Source organism: Phoenix dactylifera, unplaced genomic scaffold (genome assembly GCF_009389715.1).
Source record: "Phoenix dactylifera cultivar Barhee BC4 unplaced genomic scaffold, palm_55x_up_171113_PBpolish2nd_filt_p 000445F, whole genome shotgun sequence".
Taxonomy (NCBI): domain Eukaryota; kingdom Viridiplantae; phylum Streptophyta; class Magnoliopsida; order Arecales; family Arecaceae; genus Phoenix; species Phoenix dactylifera.
This window is the reverse complement of record NW_024067878.1, coordinates 199,515-221,489: the sequence shown is the minus strand read 5'-3', so window position 1 is coordinate 221,489 and position 21,975 is coordinate 199,515. Positions and strand designations below refer to the sequence as shown.

The following is a 21,975-nucleotide window of genomic DNA, read 5'->3' as shown; positions in this document are numbered from 1 at the left end:
GGAGCACATATAAAAGTAGAGAAGAACATGCATATTAACTGAAAATCCTACACTATAGTTCACATTGGCCGATTGAGCTCGAAAAAATTTTAATACAATAACAAAGCATTGAATATACTCTAAAATTAGGATTTTAAGGAGAAAATTAGAGATAGAAAGCTTATCTTTTGAAGCAAGAGATGTTTTCTTTATGGCTCGAATAAGAAGATTAAATGGCCTCTCATGGTGGTTGGATGACTTGCTGAAAGACCGTTAGCAATGGCTGAATGTCTGGCTAGATGATTGCAAGTAAATACCAGATAATCACTAGAGAAGGGAAGATGTGAGCGGAAGATTGATTTAGAACGATATAATTAAGAAGAAAAGGGAAGGACTTTGAAGAATGCTTGAGGAAGAGGCTATTTTTATCTTTTATGACAACAAACTGATACCATTAGATGTTAGATGAGCTGTCATGATGGTCCGTTTAGTAACTTGAAGGAACTAGTAAAAAATTTTCAACACCACAAGGTGTAAACGATATTGGTCAAAGTAGAAAGGTGTTTCTATAATTTTTTCTTATTTTTTTTCCATTTAAATCGTAGTTAATTATTCCATTTTATTGTAAATATTATTAGATCATAAAAATAATTTTCCTGCACAAGTAGTATGTGGTTGAGATTTCTTTAGACCGAAAATGGACGACTCATGTTTTCCTTTCTAAGGAGTCTGGATGCGGAAACCCCGATCAAGGAGTAGCCGAATACCACAATTGAGAGAGAAGAAAGCGAGAGAGGGAGGGGAGGAGCGAGAGAGAGGGGAGGAGCGAGAGAGAGAGTGACTCGGGATGTGCGCCTAGGAGCGCCAATTCTCCTGTGGTGGGTGGGGACTTCTCTCAAACGCATGGTGTGAGGGAAGGGGGAGTCCACGTGGTCCAAGTTGGTGCTTTAGAAATTGTGCTACCGGTGGAGCATTTCACCAAACACGAGGTACTGTGGAGGATGGCAATGATGGGCCCTGCATAGCCGGAGAAGATGGAGGCGAGCTTGGGTGACAAAGGGAAGCGAAACCATCTGAAGGCACCTGAGAAGGGTTGGACGTGGGCAAATGTGGTTAAGGGCTTGTCGAGGATGCCGACCTGGACCAATCACCAAATCACAACGGCGGAGCTGGAAGCTCCGAAATGGCGCTTCACGGATGTGGTGGAGATCTCGCCGGAGAAGATGGAGGTGGCCAGGGCGGCGTGGCGTGATACCGCGGTGATCATGCGAAGCCTGGGTCATCGCGTGCCAGTGGAATGGATTAACCGGGAGTTGCGGGTGGCCAGGAAACTCGACTACGACGTCGAGGAGTTCATGATGGCGGACGAGACCTCTACGTTTCGATTTCGGTGTGAGAAGGATCGGGAGGCTGCCATGGAAGGTGGGCCTTGGCTGGTGGCTGGTCAGCTCCTGACTATGGAGCGCTGGCGGCCAAACTTTGTTACGGAGACCAACCAGTTGTGTCGGACGGTAGTTTGGCTCCGGCTGCCAAGTTTGCCGATGGAGTACTGGACGAAGGAGCTGATCTGGGGTATCACAACGAAGGCCGGACGACCTTTGGCACTGGACAAGGTCACCGACCAGGGACGGAAACTTGGTTTCGCCCGTGTCAAGGTTAAGGTGGATGCGGGTGTGCCGATCCGGCCAGGGACTTTCATCCAGGTAGGATCCGACCTACATTGGCAGGCTTTCTACTACGAAAACCTACTTGGTTTCTGCTACAAGTGTGCCCGGCTGGGGCACGGAGAGGGAGCTTGCCCTTTTCCTTCCACGGCTTCGGCGATGCCCGAAGATCTAGGAGATCAGTGCTCCCAGCAGATTGAGACGAAGGAGCCCCCCCAGGAGCCATCATCTGAGTTGAAGAAGGGGGATGGTATGGGGAGTCGGCTTCCCTTTAGCCCGTGGCTGACAACAACCAAGGTATGGCAGCCGAAGGCGAACAAGCCGAAGAAGAAGGCCACCGTGACGAAGGTCGTCCAAACAACGCCAGTGTAGGATCATTAATGAGAGCATGAAAGTGCAATCGTCAGACCATCTTAATTAATATTTTAGCTAATCATTAATAATAAAATTAACTAATTAATATTTTATTTGTGCAAGTAGCCCAATCAGCTCGTTCCCCGCACTTCAAACGATCAGCCCCCATCGTATCACCTAATCAAGCCATCGCATCCATGCATGCAAAGCCCACGTCCGGGTCAATCCAAGCCAACTCTTCCCAGCATTCCAGCTTGTTCCGCGATGCGCCCAGCCGCTTCAGCGCATCCACATCGACAACCGGTGCCAGCAACGCCCAAGTCCCAGACTTCCCATGAATCAAGATCCACCGCATCCGTGATCAAGCCACTTCCTTCCGTGATCCACCCAACCATCAACAGCCACCGTGCTAGGCCGTCCATCTTCCAGATCAAATCCCAGCCTGTGCGGAAACAAGGGAGAAGAGAGGATCACGCGTCCGTTTCTCCTCCAGCCGCATCCAAACCATGATCTTCAGCCGCTCCAGCCCGTGATTCCAGTGATCAAGCTCCAAGCCGTGATCTGCTCCTTCCAGCGCTCAGATCCACGTTCTCCTCCTCTTCCAAAGCTTTCGGATTAGCACCCCATTCCAACCGTAGCTAGCTCCATCGATCCAGCCGGCATTCTTGTTTCCGGATCAGCGCCTGCATCCCGTGATCCAGCCACATCCGCACCAGATTTCTTCCATGAACGGCTCCTCCCAGCGATCCCACGGCGTCCTCCCATTGATCCCGCGGCCAGCCCCTCTTCCCAGCCTTCCATTTCTTCTTCAGCCAGCGAATCCAATCTGCAGCGTCGCTTCCGCCCGTGATCTTCATCTTCTGCACATCCCAGCGCATTCTCAGCAGCAAGATCAGCGGCCTCTTCTTCCGTATGCATTCACAACGCGAGCCATTCTGGACATCCCGCCACTAGCTCTAGTGATCCCGCAGCCATAGCAGCCGAAGCCATTGATCACGCATCCGGCGACCCCTCCTCCTTCCCGAATGAGCGTCCGTAACCCCTCCATCAGGGGATCCATCACCGGCTTCAAGAAGAATGGAGAGATCTATATAAAGAGAGGAGAAGCTCTCGGCTGAAAGGGGAGTGCTTGGTGGAGACCAAGAAACGGGGAGGACGGAGCTCGGTTGGGGCAAGAACAGGGGATGCTCTATTCTTGGAAAGGGAAAAAATATTATTTTATGTTGTTGTTCCACTGTGGGAGAGAAAGGGAGAAGTTTTCTTTTTGATTTTTGTTATTTCTTTCCTTTATTTTATTTGCAGAAGAAAGGTAGCATCAAGCTACCAATCTTCATTTCTACCTTTGTAATCAATTTATTATTATCAAATTTATCATTTCTTTTTCATGCAATCCTTGTTCTGGGTTCAAGTTAATTTTTTTTTTTTTATACAATCTTTTAATTCTTCTTTGATGCAATACATTAAATTTTCTTTTATGCAATTTATGTTTTAGGCTTTTGATCTTCTTAGCACTATTTTTCATCCATTTTAATTTATGCCAAAGCTTTTCTTTTCTATTAAATATATAAATGCTTTTCGAATTTAAGTAACTGTCTTTCCATTAATTTCAAATAGAAAATATTCTCTAATAGACTAGAGGATCATTCCACATCCCCAACGTAATGTTTTTCTTTTATCATTCAAAAATCGATTTCAAATCTGAGTGAACGTTTTAATTTTTATCCAACTCCAATCGCCTCCCTGTGGATCGATCTCTTACAACCGCTATTCTTCGAGTAGAAAATGTAAGAGTACAATTAAATTAAACTTTGTTTGTCGGTTCTAACAACGATCTGTTTAGCATATTTTTTGGTAAACAGGAATCGGACAACAATCATCCCCCTAAGTCAGGGTCGAGGTCTCCTATTGCTGCGCCGAACCTATCTGTGTTGCCCACAGACACAGACGGATGGCAAAAGCCTACTAAGCTGGAAGGAGGAGGTCGCCGGAGACGAAGGAGATGGGAGCATCGGTGTTGGACACCGAGACGACTCAACTCGGTGCGGTGTGGGGGTCTGACCCGGAACTCGTCAAAGGGTCGGGCTTGACCACATGTTTGGGCCAGCAGGGCGGAAGCGAGTCGGGATGGGCCAAGCCAATCTCGGGCTTGCCTCTCTCTGACGGGCCGGGCCACGGGGTAAAGGGCCAAGTGGTTGATACTGGGCTGGCCCATGGACAGGGCCCAAGCCCATTGAAATGGGCCAGAAGCCCAGCTAAATTGGGAGCGGGTAGGACCGAGTTGGCTCAGCTGGCCCAATCGGCATCATCGTCTTCCCTCGAAGACCCACGCCTACGCCAGGAGGGAGGAAGGTCGGAGGCACTTCCGGAGTGCCTCCTTGCCGCCGGCGAGAGCCCCCAGCCGACCGTCGACGGGTGGCGGCCCTCCTATTGACGGAGCTGCTGGGACCCTGCGAGTGGAGGACGGAACACCTGTGGTGAGCGGGCGGTGGTAGGCGAAGCCCCATCTCCGCATGCGGCCGTGGCTGGCCGTGGCGGCAATTCTCTAGCCAAAGGGAAGGGCCAGAAGGAGGTGCCGATGGACCTGCACCAATGGAGGGAGATGATCGTGGTAAGGGTTTTACAGAGGGAGGCAGTTTCCTCGTTGTGTCAGAGTAACAAGGGGAAGCTTGAGACGGAGGATGTGGAGGGAGCTCTCAGACCTCTAGTAGCTCCGGTATGGGACTCCCTAGTTTCTTCTACGGTGGTGGTGATGAGAGGCACTCTAGGGGGTATGGGACAGTGCTCTACTTCTTCTATTCAGGATCATGGGAAGGTAGCGGATTTGTTGCGGGCTGCGATTCAGGGAGGTTGGGAGTCGGTGGAGGAGGATAGGCCTCATGCTCAGGGAGTGAGAAGCCTACGAAAACAGGGCCAATCTTCATCCCACAGTGTTAAATGAAGATTTTAGCTTGGAATTGTGGGGGGGCAGCCAAGCCTTCATTCTTGTCGTCTTTCAAGAGGTTAGTGCAGCTTCATTGCCCCGAGATTTGTTTTCTTTGTGAAACACAGGTGTCCGGAGAAGGGTTGCATTAGGTGCAGCGGCACTTAGCACTTGATTGGGATTCCTTTGTAGTAGAATCTCAGGGCTTGTCTGGAGGTATTTTGATGTTGTGGAAGTGGGGGGTGGCTTCTGTAGATGTTTTTCGCAACTGTTCTCAGTAGGTTGTGATGGTCATCTCGGAACCAAATGAACCTCCGTGGGTCCTGTGTGGGGTCTATGCTAGCACTGATTACCGGACGAGGAGAGTCTTTTGGGGCGAACTGACCTATTTGTTGAATCAGGGAGTCCCGACTATGGTGGTGGGTGATTTTAATTGCATCCTTAGCCCCAATGAGAAACGAGGTGGTAGGGCCTACTCTGATTCAGTGGATAGGAGGGAGTTTCGGGAGTTTTTAAATGAGACCGGCCTTGTGGACCTTGGTTTCTCTAGGCCGCGATTTACTTGGTGTAACAACTAGTTGGAACAAGCGAGAGTATGGGAGCGGCTTGATAGGGATTTTGCATCTTCGGACTGGATTTAGCGATTCCCATCATACCAGGTTAGTCACCTTGCTCGGATTGCCTCAGATCATTGTCCTCTCTTGATTTCTACAGCTTTGAGCTCCAGCCACCATAGCCCATTCCAATTTGAGAAGCTGTGGTTGTCATACCCCCAGTCTTGGGAAGTAGTTAGGGGGGCCTGGGCATGCCAGTGAAGGGAGATACCATGCAAAGGGTGTCACGCAGATTGGAGCTCACTAAACGACGCCTTCACAGATGGAGCCGGGAGGTTGTAGGCAACATCTTCCGGAGACTAGAGGAGGTAGAGGGGTTGATTGCGGATCTCTAGGGGAGGGAGGATCGAGATGGGGAGCTTGAGGAGGTTGAGAGGGTAGACATGCGACGTTACTTGTCCTCTCATCACTCGTTGCTGCATCATGATGAGAGTACAAAAGTGAAATTTTCATACTATCATAATTAATATTAGAGCTAATCTTTATTAATAAAATTGATTAATTAATGTTTTATTTGTGTTTGAGTGCAAGTAATTCAAAAGATCCAATAATGCTGGGTTTGAGCCCAATGCTTGGTGTTCCGAGCTCAACAAATCCTTAGCGTCTCAACTGAGCCTCACACCGCCCGTCATCTGGATACAGTGAAATCCAGATCACGGTGGAGACAGGAGGACACGGAGCAAGGGAGAGGAGACCACGGTGGAGGCAGACGGAAGAGAGGAGGCCTTTCATTTTTTTCTCTCCAACCGACTACATTCCCCTGGGAGTTGGCACGGAGGAGGAGAGGCCACGGAAGGAAAGTCAGCCGGGCGAGAGGAGGAGGAGACGCGAGAGAGAAGAGAAAACAGAGCACTCTGTTTTCTCAACCAAAGGAAACCAAAAAAAAAAAAAAAGAGATTTATGCTTATTTTATTTATTCTATGCTAATCCCTTTTATAAAAATGTTTGCATCTCATATGGATAGGCTAGGCTTGGGCATCGGGCCGTGCCGGGCCAGCCCGGCCCAGGCCCACCGGGCCAGAGGGCTAAACGGGCCGTGCCTGGCCCGGCCCGCTCAGCAGAGAACGGAAGCCCGACCCGCTCAGCAGAGAACGGAAGCCCGGCCCGGCCCCAGGCCCGTCTATTGGCGGGCCGGGCCAGGCACGGCACGAGACGGGCCGTGCCTGGCACGGCCCGTCTCGGGCGCAAACGGGCCATGCCTGGCACGGCCCGTCTGGAGAGGGGGGAGAAAAATAGCCGTTTCCAACGGCTATTTTGGGAAATTTCCAAAAATGCCCCTCCCAACAGTCCAAAAACGGCTAAATTGAGGGGTATTTTGGGGGAAAAAATTTGGACTTCTATAAATAGCCCTTTCCTCCCTCATTCTCACCACACCAAACCAACTATTCTCTCCTTCTCTACTACTATTATTTCTCTCTTCTAAAGTGCTCTTCTAGCAATTTAATTTTTAGTTTGCATTTAGCAAGTGTTCAAGTGCTACACAAGAGGAGGTTCCTGTTGAGAAGAGAAGGTCACTCCTGTTGAGAGCACAAGAGGAAGCTCAGAATCTCGGCTCTGCCTCTGCCCTCCGACCCTCTACTCAATTCCTCCTTGTGGTTAGTTTTTATTTTTTGAATTCATCAATTTAGATAAATCATCTTTTGAGGAAAGTCATTTTGACATTCCTCCTGTTTCTGAGGGAGAAGAAACTAATCCCCAACCCCATGTTCCTAGTTCCTCTAGAACTAGTGAACCGAGTGAAGATCAAACCTCTTCTCGTAAGAGGACTAGTGCTGTATGGAATGAATTTGATAGAGTTATGGTTGATGGAGTCTGGAAAGCTAAATGTAAAAAATGTGCCAAACTTTATAGTTGTAGTAGTAGTGGGGGAACAGGGCATTTAAAAAGACATCAAGAGAGTCATAGGATGCATGATTCTCATGCTCAAACTCAAAGTACCCTTAATATACAAGGGGGATTACTTGTAGGTAATTTTGCATATAATCAAGAAAATCAAAGAAAAGCACTTGTAAAATGGATAGTTAAAGATGAATTACCTTTTAGTTTATGTGAATCTTTTAATTTTGAAGAATATATTCAATTAAACCTACAACCTGCTTACAAAAGAACTAGTAGGCGTACATTTAGAAGAGTAGCTATGACTAACTTTTTAGCAATGAGACAAAGTTTAATTGAAACACTTTCTACTTTAAATATAAAAATTTCATTAACTTCTGATATTTGGTCAGCATCTGTAGGTAGTAATTATTTTATTGCCATTACTGCTCATTATATTGATAATGATTGGCAATTAAATAAACGTATTCTTGCTTTTCGTGCTTTTGATTTTCCACATTCTGGGCAACAAATTTCAAATGTCATTTATCAAACTGCATGTTCATATAATATTAATGATAAAATTATGTCTATTACTTTTGATAATGCATCTAATAATAATTCTGCTGTTACATTATTAAAAGACTCATTGCATCCCATGTTAGATGGAAATTTATTGCATATTAGATGTGCATGTCATATCTTAAATCTTTCTGTTCAAGCTGGCATGGGCATGATTCAAGATGTGATTTCAAAAATTAGAAATGCAGTTTCTTTTATTCATCCTTCAAGATCAAGACTTCAAGAATTTAAGGAACTATGTATAAATCATGGTAAACGTTTTAAAAAATTTAAACTTGATGTAATTACTCGTTGGAACTCAACATATAGCATGATACATGATGCATACCCATATAAAAACTTATTAAGTGCATATATTAATGATCGTGGATTAGGCTTTACATTGACTGAAACTGATTGGAATAAAAAAAAATTTTGGATGATTTTTTGCTTAGTTTTTATAATGCTACCAATGTTCTTTCTGGTATTTATTATCCAACTTCATGTTCATTTTTACAACAAGCATATATAATTAGTCAAAAATTTGCAGAACATAGATATGATGATGTTTTAATGCCTATTATTGACCAAATGGAATCTAAATGGAATGAGTATTGGGACAAGATATGTCCTATGCATAACTTAACTGTTGTATTTGATCCAAGAGTTAAATTGAATGGCGTGCTAATTTTACTTGATGCATATTGTGAAAATATGATTAAAGATCTTGAACGTGCTAAAAATAAGGTAAAACAACTTCTTTATGATATTTATGCTATATATGATGAAAAAATTCGTGGATCTAGATTTTCCGTACAAAGCTCTATTTCTTCTTCTTGTAGTTCTCGTTCGTCATCTATTTTTTCATTCATTGCACAGAGAAAACACACACATGCTTCAAGTTTATCTTCATCTTCTTCATCTTTATGTAGTGAACTAGATTTTTATTTACGAAATGATCTTCAGTCTGCATATGATGAAAATCAAATAGAGAATCTAGATGTATTATCTTGGTGGAAGAGTGTTAAAAATCAATATCCTGTTATGTCTGCAATTGCACGCGATATTTTAGCTGTGCCGATGTCCACGGTAGTATCGGAATCCGCTTTTAGTGCAGGTCGGCGTGTTCTTGACGAAAAGAGAAGTAGGATGACGGGCGAAACAGTTGAGATGCTTCTCTGCTTCAAAGATTGGTTGGATGCTGAGGCAAGACTTCAAGATAAAGGTGGACATAATACAACATCCTCTGATGATGATGATACAAACACTACTGAAGAGTGAATACTGATTCACTGAATCACTGATGATTAGTAAGATTTCTTAATTTTTTATAATTGTACATTTTTATTTTTTTAATTGTTAAAGTGAGTCATCTCTATTTTTTCTCCTTTCTTATTGTATTCTGGAGGTCAGACCAAGGTCCAAACCTCCCTTCATGTACCATTTTGATTTAAATTAATAAACTGGTAGGGGTCTATGCCAAACCCCCCACCATTAAGGTGGCTTTATATTAATAAATCCTTAGTTTTCAATATTTATTAATTTATTAAAAAAAATTTATGAAGCATTAATGTTTATGGAGACGGGCCGTGCCTGGCCCGTGCCTGGCCCGGCCCAGGCCCGCGGGCCAAGAGCGGGCCGTGCCGGGCTCGGCCCGCGGGCCAGAAACCCGTGACCCAGCACGGCCCCCTTGAATGGGCCGTGCCAGGCACGACCCGGTACTGTAGCTAGCGGGCCGTGCCAGGCACGGCCCGCTTCGTGCCGGGCCGTGCCGGGCCGTGGGCGGCCCGGCCCAGTGCCCAAGTCTATGGATAGCTAAATCTTTTTTAGCTAAGGCTAGGGAAAAGCCTAGCATTTTCTTCATGTATTTTCTTTAATCATCAATGGGATTTTAATGTTTTAGATTTGATTTATGGTGCAGTAGATTGATAGAAATTATTTCAAACTTATATATTTCCTTTGATTTGTTATTTCCCCCGGGTATAACAGATGCTTAGAAATCCCTGTAGTTTAAAATAGAATTACTGTAATGCTGCCCATAGGACTAAATCTATTTTATTATGATTAATAGATGATTTTAAGAAAAGCATGATTAAGTGCTAGGCTGAATCCTAATGCCTTAGTTATATTTTTGTCAAACCGAATATTATTTAGCCTTTAGTTTTTGTTCACTGTCAAATCCCTGTGGATTCGATCTTGGACTCACCGAGAATATTACTTTGCTACACCCTATACTTGGGGTATTCTACATTTAATTTTCCTTTTAAAAAAGAGCAAGATTAAAATCATAGCACATTAGCAGGAGATTTTTTGGAGGTAGAAGTCAAGGGCACAGTGGGTCAAGGAGGGGGACCGTAATACCAATTTCTTTCATCGATCGACGATCCTCAGGAGGCAAAGGAACATGATACGATCGCTGAGAGTTGGGGTGAGCTAGCGGGTGGAGGAGGACTCGGTAGTGAGATAAGTGATGTTTGATTTCTTCAGATCCAGATGGACGGAGGTAGGGGCCCTATGTGCTTGGTCAGCTCCCCAGGCCGGCAACCAGAGTTGAGGAGGCTGATAATGAAGCATTGATTCAGCCAGCGTCAGATGCAGAAGTGTAGGACGCGGTATGGGCCTTAGCAGGGGACAAGGCTCCAGGACCGGACGGATTTCCATCCTTTTTCTTTCGGAGATATTGGAGCATTATTCGGAGGTCAGTGGTGGAGGCAGTGCAGCTATACTTCAGTAGGGCGGTGATGGCAGATGACTGGCAGGTTACTTATATCACTTTGGTCTCGAAGCGTCAGGATGCGTTGGAGCCGAGCCACTACAGGCCTATTAGTTTGTGTACTACATTGTACAAGATAGTGGCGAGGCTTATGGTTGGGAGGATGAAGACTTTGTTGCCTAGCATTATCAGTCAGGAGTAGGGTGCGTTTCTGGGTGGGAGGAGTATTTCGGATAATATTTTGCTAGCTCAGGAGATGATGGGAGATTTATAGCGAGCTTCGACGAGGCGATGTTTGATGATAGTAAAGTTGGATATGGAGTGTGCTTATAACCGGATCCGATGGGATTTTCTTAGACAGGCATTGGAGAGTTTTGGCTTCCATCAGATCTGGATTGATTGGGTTTTCGACTACGTGTAGGGGCCTAGCTTCTCTATTTTGGTCAATGGTATGCCTTCGCCGTTCTTTCGAGCTACATTGGGGCTTCGTCAGGGATGTCCTCTGTCCCCATACTTGTTCATCATCTGCTCTGATGCACTATCCCGTGCTTTACATATAGCATGCGAGAACCGGGAGTTGGCTGCTTACAGTCCAACCCCGGGTGCTCGCCCTATTTCTCACTTACTTTTTGCAGATGATTGCCTGCTACTGTCTAGGGCGAGGGTAAGGGACGTGCGAGCCTCCAGAGGGTATTGATGGAGTATTGTATGGCGTCCGGGTAGAGAATCAATCGTTAGAAGTCATTCATACACTTTAGTCCGAGCATGGAGCAGAGGGTCAGACGGGAGATTAGGGCGATACTGGAGATGCGGAGCAGGAGGGGGCACTGGACGACCTTGGAGTCCCCATCACAGGGAGAAGGTTGCGGATGGCGGAGTGCTCCACTTTGGTGCAGAGGGTACAGGGCAGGCTCGAGGGTTGGAGAGCCTCGTCGCTCTCTATGATGGGCAGGTTGACGTTGGTCAGGTCCGTTCTCTGCTCCATGCTTGTTTACATTATGGCCCATACTATTGTGCCGAAGACGATGCTGGTGGGGATAAAGCGGCTTATGCGTTGTTTCCTGTGGGGCTCCTCTCGGAGGGGCCATGGGGTACATTTGGTGGCTTGGAAGAGAGTTTGTCCGCCTTTGAGTGAGGATGATTTGGGGGTGCAGTCACTGCTGGCGAGGCGGGAGACACTTCTGGCGCGACGAGCAGTACAGATTATTTTGGAGCCACATGGATTTTGGAGTCAGGTCATGATAGCGAGATATGGTCGGGTAGGCTCAACTGGCAGGTGGTGGGCGGCTGGAGGACATCTTTTAGTTGGCGGGAGGTTGGGAGGTATATGCCTATAGCTCTGGCACATACTAGGTGGTTGATTAGCGACTGACGGAGTATTGATGTGATGGAGGACCCTTGGGTGGATGCACTTCCACTGAGGCTGTGGCCGACGATGATCAGCGGTGAGGGGACTACGGGGCTCCGAGTGCACGACCTCTTCATGCCTGGGGAGGCAGGATGGGATGACGACAGGCTAGGCTAGTTATTTGGAGAGCACTTAGCATAGTGGGTACAGGCCCTCCCTATCCCGGGATCAGCAGGTTTAGATGTTAGGGTATGGAACACCACTTGTAGGACCAGAGTCAGTGTTGGTGATGTTTCTCGGGTTCTTCAGCAGGAGTCGGAGCTGGGTAGGGATTGTGGCTGGATATGGAGGTTTGGGCTACACCAGAGGGTTGCATTATTCCTCTGGAAGGTAGTGTGAGACCGTCTGCCGACGAGCTTGACATTGAGCCGATGTGGAGTTAGCATTCCTCCTTTGTGCCAGTACTGTGAGGTAGACGAGTCAGTGGATCATGCACTATACCAGTGTGTCTGGGCCAGGGGGCTTGGAGGCTGTCCGAGATTCCGAAGGTAGTTTGGAGCCGGAGGGATTATTTTCTGGAGGAGGTCCGGCATTGGTCCATCTCCCTCCAGATGAGTTCTGTGGCTATTAGGGCGTCCTGCATAGCTTACCAGGTATGGATGGCCAGGAACGCCCGAGTTTTCGGCGAGCCTAGCCTGTCCCCACGGTTCGTGATGGAGCAGGCTCGGCACAGGCAGTAGAGTTCCTTCATGTAGATCTGGATCATAGACCTTTGACAGTTTGGGACACCTGGGGCCCCCATACTGCTTCGGCAGCTTCTCAGACGATATTTTTTTCACCTGGGAGCCCCCACCTCCAAGCTTCTTCAAGGTCAATTTTGATGGCTCAGTACTGGACAGAGGCAGGAGGGAAGGAGCAGGTTTTGTTATCAGGGGTTCGAGCTCCAGCATGGTGGTAGCAGGAGGTTGTCAGATCTTCGACACCTCGGTCCCAGGGGCAGAGCTGCGGGCGGCTTGGATGGGATTACAATATGCACGACATATACTTCAGGCGAGCTCCATCCTCCTAGAGGGTGACTCAGCCACGGTTATCAGCTGGGTCTGGAAGGGCCCTTACAGTGATGGATGAGTTCATCCTTTGCTCCGTGATATATGGTTTATGGTGAGGGAGGGGTTTATTTTTCAGGCTATGCATGTATATCGTGAGCCAAACGGGGCGGCAGACTGGGTGGCGGCGTATGTTGCGAGCCACTCAGGAGGCACCTATGGGTTGGTGAGGATGACGTGCCCGGTGCATTTCGGGATCTTTTATTTGCAGATTTCGCTGGATGTATTCGTATCCGTATAGCATGAATTGCCCTTTTAGGAGGGGAAAAAAAGAAAAAAAAAGAAAAAGAAAAAAAACGGAGTCTGGACGCCATTCTTTGCTCCCCGAGTAATCTAAAATAGCCATGCTGGCCCGACAGGTCTCATCGGGCTCGGATCACCAGAACTCTAAAATCTCCGGTTCAGATGAACTTCTTTGGCCCTGCATAGAATCCGAACCGTCTTCATGTTCCTTTATAAAGAGTACCGAGACGCGATATGAGACGCCCGAACCGACCTCTAGACACTGTTGCTTCGCGATCGCCGGATCGAAGAGGAATGATGGAGAACGCGGGTACGACCTACGATTTCGCGACCCTCTTCTTTCTTTCTATTCTATGTATCTTTTTGGATCCCTTGTTCGGCCCTTCTTGTGCTTTGCTTTAGGGTTTCTGCATCAGTTAGATGAGTATCACTTTATGGAAGGATTGTTTCGTGAATTGTTTGGAAAGATCTGTGAACTAAATTTCATTGATTGATTGATTGATTGATTGTTGGTTTTCAAGAGAAAAATCGCAATGTTTATGGGATTGAAGGATATGATTCCTGCAGTAAGATTGCTGGTTATTGTTCTTTTTCTGTTGCTATATTGGTTAATTATAGTATTTTTTTAATCTCAGTTCAGCCTTTTGGAGCTTTTTGGACGTTTCTTTGATCTATGAAATTTGGTTTTACCTATTGAGACGGTTAGTTCTGGTTATTGGCTTGGCTGGGAGTTGTTTCTTTGGAAAAGATGATGTGCTTTATCTGAAGCAAAATCACTTATTGAATAGTTGTGTGGTTGAGGTTGGTGTAATCAAATCCTAGTTCCTATTCCTTGCCCATAAAGGATGACATGTTTTACTGTTATCACTTTTTCCAATTAGTTTTTCACGATTTTCATCCATTTTATCTGAGAACCTCTCCCGGTTTTTCTTTAAAAGTTTAGGGCTTGTTTAGATGCCTTAGTAGGAAATGCCATAAGATCAAAAAACTTTAGTAATGAAATGATGCTCTAGTCCCTTAAAAAAATTGAAAGATATACTACAGGAAAATATCTACTCTGGTATTCGCTTTTTTGATGGTTGCAGGAAATGAGGCAAAAAAAAATTTCCATGAGTAGGCTAGCAATTTTGAATGTATGAAATGCTGTTATGGAGATTTTCAAAATATACTCATCGCAAACTGGCCTTTTTGTTTGCATATAGGAATTTGACAATCATCATGCATGTAATCTTGTATTATGCATTTTGTGATGAACACCTTGGAGTATCATAGTGGGTCAATAGATTTACAAGATTAGCCTTCTAGATGTCAGTTCAAGATGCTCTATTCTCAGTTTTTCCTTCCCTTCAGATACTAGGATTGTGATGCAATCTAGGCAGCTGTAAGTGTGGAGCTGAGATACCTTTTAAAATCCTAGGATCAAAGGCTCTTGGTAGCTAGGCAAGTGAATACATTATAAAATTTATATGCATATTACAACCACAGTCTTATATGTAGGTTCAAAGTTTCCAAACAATACAATCTGAAACTTCAACAAATAATATTTTTCTAAAACTCAAGATCACTATATAAACATTCCATGACCAGGTGCCTATAACATCAATTAATCCATGAAACATTCAGACGAAATATTGTATTTAATGGATGGAATGTGCATAAGATTGACTCAAAGAGAAATGAGTCTGCAATGAATGGTTGTTATGTGTTAAACCAGATAAGTATTATAAAAGAAATGACACACTGTATATGTACATTTCTTGCTGCTCAATTTAAAATATAATTTGGAAGATATTAAAAGGATGTGTTTGTGAAAGAAGAATAAATTTTACATACATTGATTGGTGCAAACTTTTAGAACTTTATTTCTAAACTACTGTTATATGTATGTGTGTAATATCTATGCATTTATATGCATATGTGTGGTTTATATGTATCTATATTTGTGTGTCTGCAGATACATTTCTGCACATGTTTGTTTGTACTTATGTCTTGTAACCCTTGTGTACTATTGGTAATGCTTAGCCTCATGCTATCCACATAATTATAGTGTTGGCCTTTCAAACCATGATTTGCAATCTTCAAATTGCCTAGAAACCAAAAATCTAGTATATGAGGTCTCTTACATATGTATCAAGTGGACAATAGCAATTGCAATATTATATAGGGAGCTAAACCACATTGGAGGCCATGTAATTTGAGAATCCAAATTGTTGATTTTAATCTACACACCTTAAAACCCATACAAACTAACATTGAATTGATTTTGATACTCCTAAACGATAAATCAAATCAAAGCATTGTATGATACCATTAAAACATCCATATTGTATCCACTTGATGCATATGTATATGGTAGGTGATCTCCAAAACAAATGATTTTTGGTTTGAATTTTTATTTTGGAAGGGCTACCATTGATCTCTCTCTCTCTCTCTCTCTCTCTGTATGTATCTATCTTGCTATCTATCTATCTTTCAAAGACATGTATAAGTCTATCTTTAAGTGGTGGGCTATAATCAAAGTGGCTAACTAAGCACTAGGTGGCCTTAGGTGCTCTCATGCATCACTAGGTGCCAGCTTATGTGTTTGAGTGGCTGCCATGCCCCGGATGCAATAAAGCAGCAGTTACTTATGTTGTGGTGCTGTCCAAGTACCTTTTTGGGTACTACCTTTGACTACATTTTTTTTAGACCTATATCAATTGGAAAATTTCTCAACTTAGGGTTGGCGAAACCATCCCAAATCGTCCGGTTTGGGGCATCCCGGGCCATACCGGCGGCGGATCAAGATGGTTTCGGCAATGAAGCTGAGACATCATCACCGAAGGGGAAGAAGGAGAAGGAAAGAGAGAAAAAGAGAGTGAGCGGGGGAGGGAGGAAGGCCGGCGGAGGGCCGTTGACTTCACTTAAAAATCGTAAAATTTTTTTGCGGCCGGATGAGGGCCACTAACTTCACTTAAAAATCGCAAAAATTTTTAGCAGTTGGACCCCTGTTTCAAATAAAATAGGAGAACAGCAGCAGCCTTCGCCTGCTGCCCGGGCACTGGCCTCTGATGGCCCTCCATCGGCCTCCGCCACCCTCCGTCGGTCTCCGCTACCCTCCCTTCTTCTCTCTCCCTTCTCTCTCTCTCTTTCTCTCTTTTGTTTGCCCTCTTTCCTGTCTCCTCTACTGTGTCGATACAGGCTTGGCCCGGCACGGCACGGGCCCGTATCGACTTGTGTTGCTGGACAATCGGTACCGAATACGGTACGGTACCCGGTATCGGCACAACAGACTATGTCTCAACCCTTTGAGAGAATAACACACTACAAGAATTTGAAACCAATGACTAATAAAGATAGTGCCAAAGGACACCAAAAATTTGAAATTGTGTTAAAGTGGGGACTCTTGAGTAAAACAATAAATTCAAGAAAGTGCTCTTGTAGGCGTTTATTCTATTACATGCTTTTTAGTTAAAGTTAGACTTCACGGCTATCTTATGATCAATTGGCTCTGAAATGATAAACTCAGAAAAATAAAATTCAGGTTTATTAATGTTTAAACTTCAAAGCATGTGCGTAGCATGTCTTTTCAATTGAAAACACATGTTGTCTGGTTAAACTGCTATTTTGCATAATTCTTTCATGTTTTTTTTCACCTCTTTTTCTAACCCTCAAAAAGTACTTTTGGATGAAATAGGAGTGTTTGGTAAAAATATTGGAAAGCTGTTTTAGCTTTGCCCGAAAGCTGAAAACGTCTACTTGGAAGAAGCTCTAAAATGGAGCTTCTTTGAAAAAGTACTTTTAGCATGTGTCGAGAAGCTATTTTAGATTTATGAATTTTTTTAGAACAAAATACTCATGATAAAATCATATAATTACGGGAAGTATCCTTTTATATCATAATGCATGAAGAAAGAAATCTGCAGAAACAAGAAAAACATTAGAAAGAAAAGAGTCATAAAATCGTACTTTTACAAGTATGATTGTGTGCCTCTAAATTTTTTTTTCCAAAAATTAGTTTCTAAAAATAATTATATTAATAAAATATTAATATATATTGATAATAATTATAATATTTTATATCAAAATATTGTATTATACCATAAATATAATATAATATAATATTATATTATAATACATTGATATGTTATGTTATATAATATCAATTTATGTTATATTATTATGCTATAGTATACAATATTATATTAACTATATTAGAATAATATTATATTACATTATAGTAATATTATACTATATCATATATTTATGTATTAATATATATTCTACTATATCATATATTATTTATTCTTCTTTATTATATAATACTATGCAATGTCCTTTATGGCCATTTTGTCATACCAAAAGTACTTTCTCAGTTTGTTTGCCAACCACATATTAAAGTTTTACAGTACTTTAGAAATGTAGTTACTAAACAACAAATAACTTTTTATAAAAGCTCTACTTTTGAAAGCTATACTGTTAACAGTTCTACCAAACGGGGCCTAAGTCTAGTGTTCAAGATCTGTACACTTATTTTCAACATCTTATTTTTTTTTCACTTAAAGAAATAGGATCTCTATTTCAGATATAATTTGTATCTTTAGTTCTCTTCTCAATTTTGATAATGATGAATCCCCTCTTTCACTTAGATAAAGATTAGCATTTGTTTTCCTTGTATGTCAAGAGCAAACTTGTTTTACTTTGTCTTCAAGGAAGTTGTATAACTCCATTTTCTTTGTTTTTTTTTCAATAAAAGTTAAATGATCCTAAAACTTGTCCATTTCAGGTGGGAACTTGCAAAATTTTGTTGTGCCCCCAGTTGAAGGTGTTGCTGGAGGTGGAACCGGTTATGGTTGGAATGATGGTGGTGTGCAATGTTTGAATTCATTCACAGGAGCAGTTGATCCCACAAAAATCCCATCAGCAGATTTGTTGCATGTCTGGTGCATGCCAAGCACTGCAAATGTTGGGCAACAAGAAATGCCAAGACCTTTGGAGCCTGTAAGTTCTGCTATTTGTTGATATTCTTGTTTTGCATCCTCTCGTTGAATTTACATGTAAAATGTGAGTCTGGTTTATGTCAAAGCAAGTTTGCATGTGTATCCGAATACAATTTGGTTGTATATGTGGAGGAGTGGTGGTCCAGGTTTCATGCTGTTGCACTTTGGTGTGGGGTTAAGTTTCAATATACACTTTTTGTGTAATTACCTACTCTCATGCATTTCCCTTCACATGCAATTTTCATTCAGATTGGGAGATATACAGCTCTAGATATTTATATATTTGAATCAACACAACACAACAAGCTTTCTCTAGTTATGTAATGTTGGCTGCATGTTTTCTACCTTGTCTCTGGTTCTTATTTAACATTGAAACCCTCAAAATTGAACATGTTTATATTTTCTCAAAAAAAGAGAACATGTTTATATACCTTTTTGCCACTTACATTTTTTCCATTTTTAATTCTTCTGTTCAACCCTTGGCTTAAAGATCTCTTCCTTGCTGCTATTACCTTTGACCTATGCAGACTTATGACCAAATCATCTCCAGTGCTTCTTCCACAGCTGTCCTTCTATAGTACTGCACATTTGTTTCTTATCATACGCATTTCCAGACTTATGCATCATTCTTCTACAATTCACTCCCACCACACTGATATCATGATCATTTCCCACTTTATTACTGAATGTTATGATCAATAATATATAAAACCAGCTTTATAATGATAACCACCTACAATCTATTATAATCATGTAGTTGCCTATGTTACTGCAACATTATAAGTGCAGATCTCTACTTCATCCAACCTGATTCTCCATTATGTTTGAGACATACTTGCCATCACCCCTTTTTGCCCCTCATAACAAAACTAGGCTGCGAAGATGTAGCAAGCGAACTACATGTCCCTTGATTCGATGCCCTCTACATTACACAAACTCTCCATACAGTTGCATTCCATGTTCGCTGTTTTCTTCCAACTAAATTATGAACCTTTACTTTCTGCTGTGATTTTGATTTAACTTTTATCTCTTCTTCAATTTATCAGTGAAGACTAGATTTTTACATAAATTGCACCAAGGACACAATTTGACATAAATACCACACAAAGGACGCCCTCTTGAATGTAAATGGTTAATACCTTCATGAAATAAGTAAAGGGTAAGAGATTAAGGTTGGCATACTTTCAATTTGTCATTCACCACTTGAGCAATGTATAAACGAAGAATACTTCTTTCATGCATAATGTTCAATTGTTCATAAATGTGGCCCTTTCTCGAAATATGCATATATAGAAATTTAAGCTGGAAATGCTTCTTCCTTTTTTTTATCTTTCCTTCTTTCTCCGCATGGATGGCTTTTAGAGTGTCAACCCCATCCTGGTCCCGTTTTCCCATAAGAATGGGATGGGATGGCTAGGGCGCTCCCCGTCCTGCCAGGACTTAAAACCTTGGGCTGAGGTTTATAGCCACCGAGAACTCCAATACTGTGTAAGGGTAGATCTTATACTTTTAAATGCTTGGTCATATTTATCTTTAAAATAAACTATTCATGTCATTCATCAGTTTTTTTCTTTTTTCAATGTAATTATATATTTATTTTATATAAAGTTTTTCCGCTTCAATATTGACAAATTTTGTATTAAAGAAGTCTAATTTCTTGATATTCCTCTCATCACTTCCAATTTATGTTCTAGTATTTTTGTTATCATGTTTTGTCTTTAATTTTATGCAATCTTGTAGGATGCCTTGGTTTCAACATTAATCTAAAGTTTTGAAGGGGTCAAATTGGTGTGTGCTTTGGTAATTTAGATTAATGTGCAAGTCTTGATATGAGAACAAGAAGCAATAGTAGCATGGAGGAAATAGATGTTCGAGTTGCTATCAGTGCTTTTAAAATTGGACTGGGCAGCAAACTGGCAAGTTGTTTGATTCCCACATCAATCAGTCTGACTGGAGACATCAGCAAGGCATTATAATTATATTTATATTTTTCAAAAAATTCTAAAAGTAGGAAAAGTCAGAAAAAAGCCTGATTGCTACCTGAAATGGCCGCTAGCAACCGCCAAAATGAGGACAGAAACAAGACAACCATGAGCCTCCCCAAGCCCCTCTGGGGGTGGGGGGTGCTCGTTGTGGGTCATGCCTACGTTCTCCGGCAGGCAATCGGCATCCATGAGTGGGAGCGTTGAGTCCTTATCGACCGGAGCGAGACGGTGGCGATGCCTGTGAGCGAGATCACCTTCGCGAGGCTGAACCACCTTGACATCCTTGGGGATGATGCCGGCTCCTCCCAAGGGGCCGTGAAGTGAGAGAGGGGTCAGGCAAGCCACAGCTAGAGAGGAGGACAAGGAGGGAGAGGGAGAGAGGAAAAAGAGAGAATTTTGAGTTCATAAAAAAGGTCAAACCTTTACTCCTCTCTCTTTGCTCTCTCTCACTCGCTTGCTTGCTTTTGTGGATCTAAAAAAGGGAGAGGATCCTGAGGCTGAGGTTGAGGCTGAAGATCTCCATGGTAGGGCATTGGTGGAGGGATTGTGGGCACTGGATCTCCAATTCGAGGGTTTTGGCGAGGGAAATTTTGGAGGTTTGTGGGAGGGACGGGGTAGGAGGGAGGGGAGGGCGGATCCTAGGGTTTCGTTGCTCATCGGGGTGGCATACAAGTCGATGTAAAAAAAGGGTCAAATTGGACTGGATGATCTGGTCTAACTGGATCATCCGGTACTCCCAAGTTGATCGAGTTTGACCATTTTTAAAATATTCTATGAACTGGACCGGAAAAGCGATCAATTCGTGGTTAAACCTGTCGAATTGGCCAGTCTGGTCCGGTTTTAAAAAGATTGGTTGCTATAGTGTAAAACCTCTTTATGTAGGAGTTTGGTTCAAAACAACTTGTGCTAGTGCAGAGATGGTATACACCTCTTTGAAAGAGCTCCTTATCTCTTAGGCAAGAGTTGCAGTTGTTGCACTGCAGTCTTGTGGTTTTGGGAAGTTAAGGAGCCCATGACAAGTTAAGCATAGCCCTGTTTGCATGTGCTTTCTAGGTAAGAACAAAAGCTTTAATGGTTTAGGTTCATTGTTTAGATTAAAATTAATATTGATGAAAAGATCTTAGTGGTCTAAACCTTTTATTTGTTTATTTTTTTGAAGATTTCTGATAGTTGTATTTGGTAAAAGGGAGAAATATCTCTCTTAGTAGATTCCCATTACATTCTTTTAGGCCATCGGCATACTTATATAAATTTAAAAGAATTACTACACTAGTTATGTATACGGGCCTAAGATAGCTTAAAAGGAGATGCGTGTTGATTATGCCTATGTCTTTTATGTGCCCATGCAATGTGTACCTTGTCGCATCGACATTTGACATGCATTGACATAAAAATTGACATGCTAAGAAAATAGGAAAGCATTTCTCCCCCACCTAGGTTACTTTTAATTGTGTACAATGCGAAAAAAGGGAATTTTTTGAACACTGAAATTTATTCATTGTATAGTTATTTCAAAGAAAATATTTCTCAATTTCTAAAGTAAAAAAAGGTTTTCTGAGCTATATTATTATTTTTGGGGGTGGAGGGTTATATGGTCATAAAAGACAACTAATGAACAAATAATATAAAGCAAGCTGGGGGCACAATTTACCTTTCATTACCCATCAATCCTTTTCATAGTGTACTGTTTTGAT

General features: G+C 42.9%; 2 protein-coding genes across 2 annotated transcripts in view; both read left to right on the top strand.

The window, feature by feature from the left end:
• The first annotated feature begins 1,013 nt into the window (after positions 1-1,013).
• Positions 1,014-2,015, top strand: LOC103698238. The gene has a single exon (XM_008780228.2). It carries the CDS (start codon positions 1,014-1,016, stop codon positions 2,013-2,015), a length of 1,002 nt encoding a protein of 333 aa, XP_008778450.2.
• An 11,506-nt stretch (positions 2,016-13,521) lies between these two features.
• Positions 13,522-21,975, top strand: part of LOC103713631 — a 32,460-nt gene continuing 24,006 nt past the window's right edge. Inside the window, exons 1-2 of the mRNA XM_008800632.4 lie at positions 13,522-13,627; positions 18,083-18,297. Coding sequence (XP_008798854.1) covers positions 13,552-13,627; positions 18,083-18,297 — 291 coding nt within the window. The 5' untranslated portion in view covers positions 13,522-13,551. The remainder of the gene's footprint in view (positions 13,628-18,082; positions 18,298-21,975) is intronic.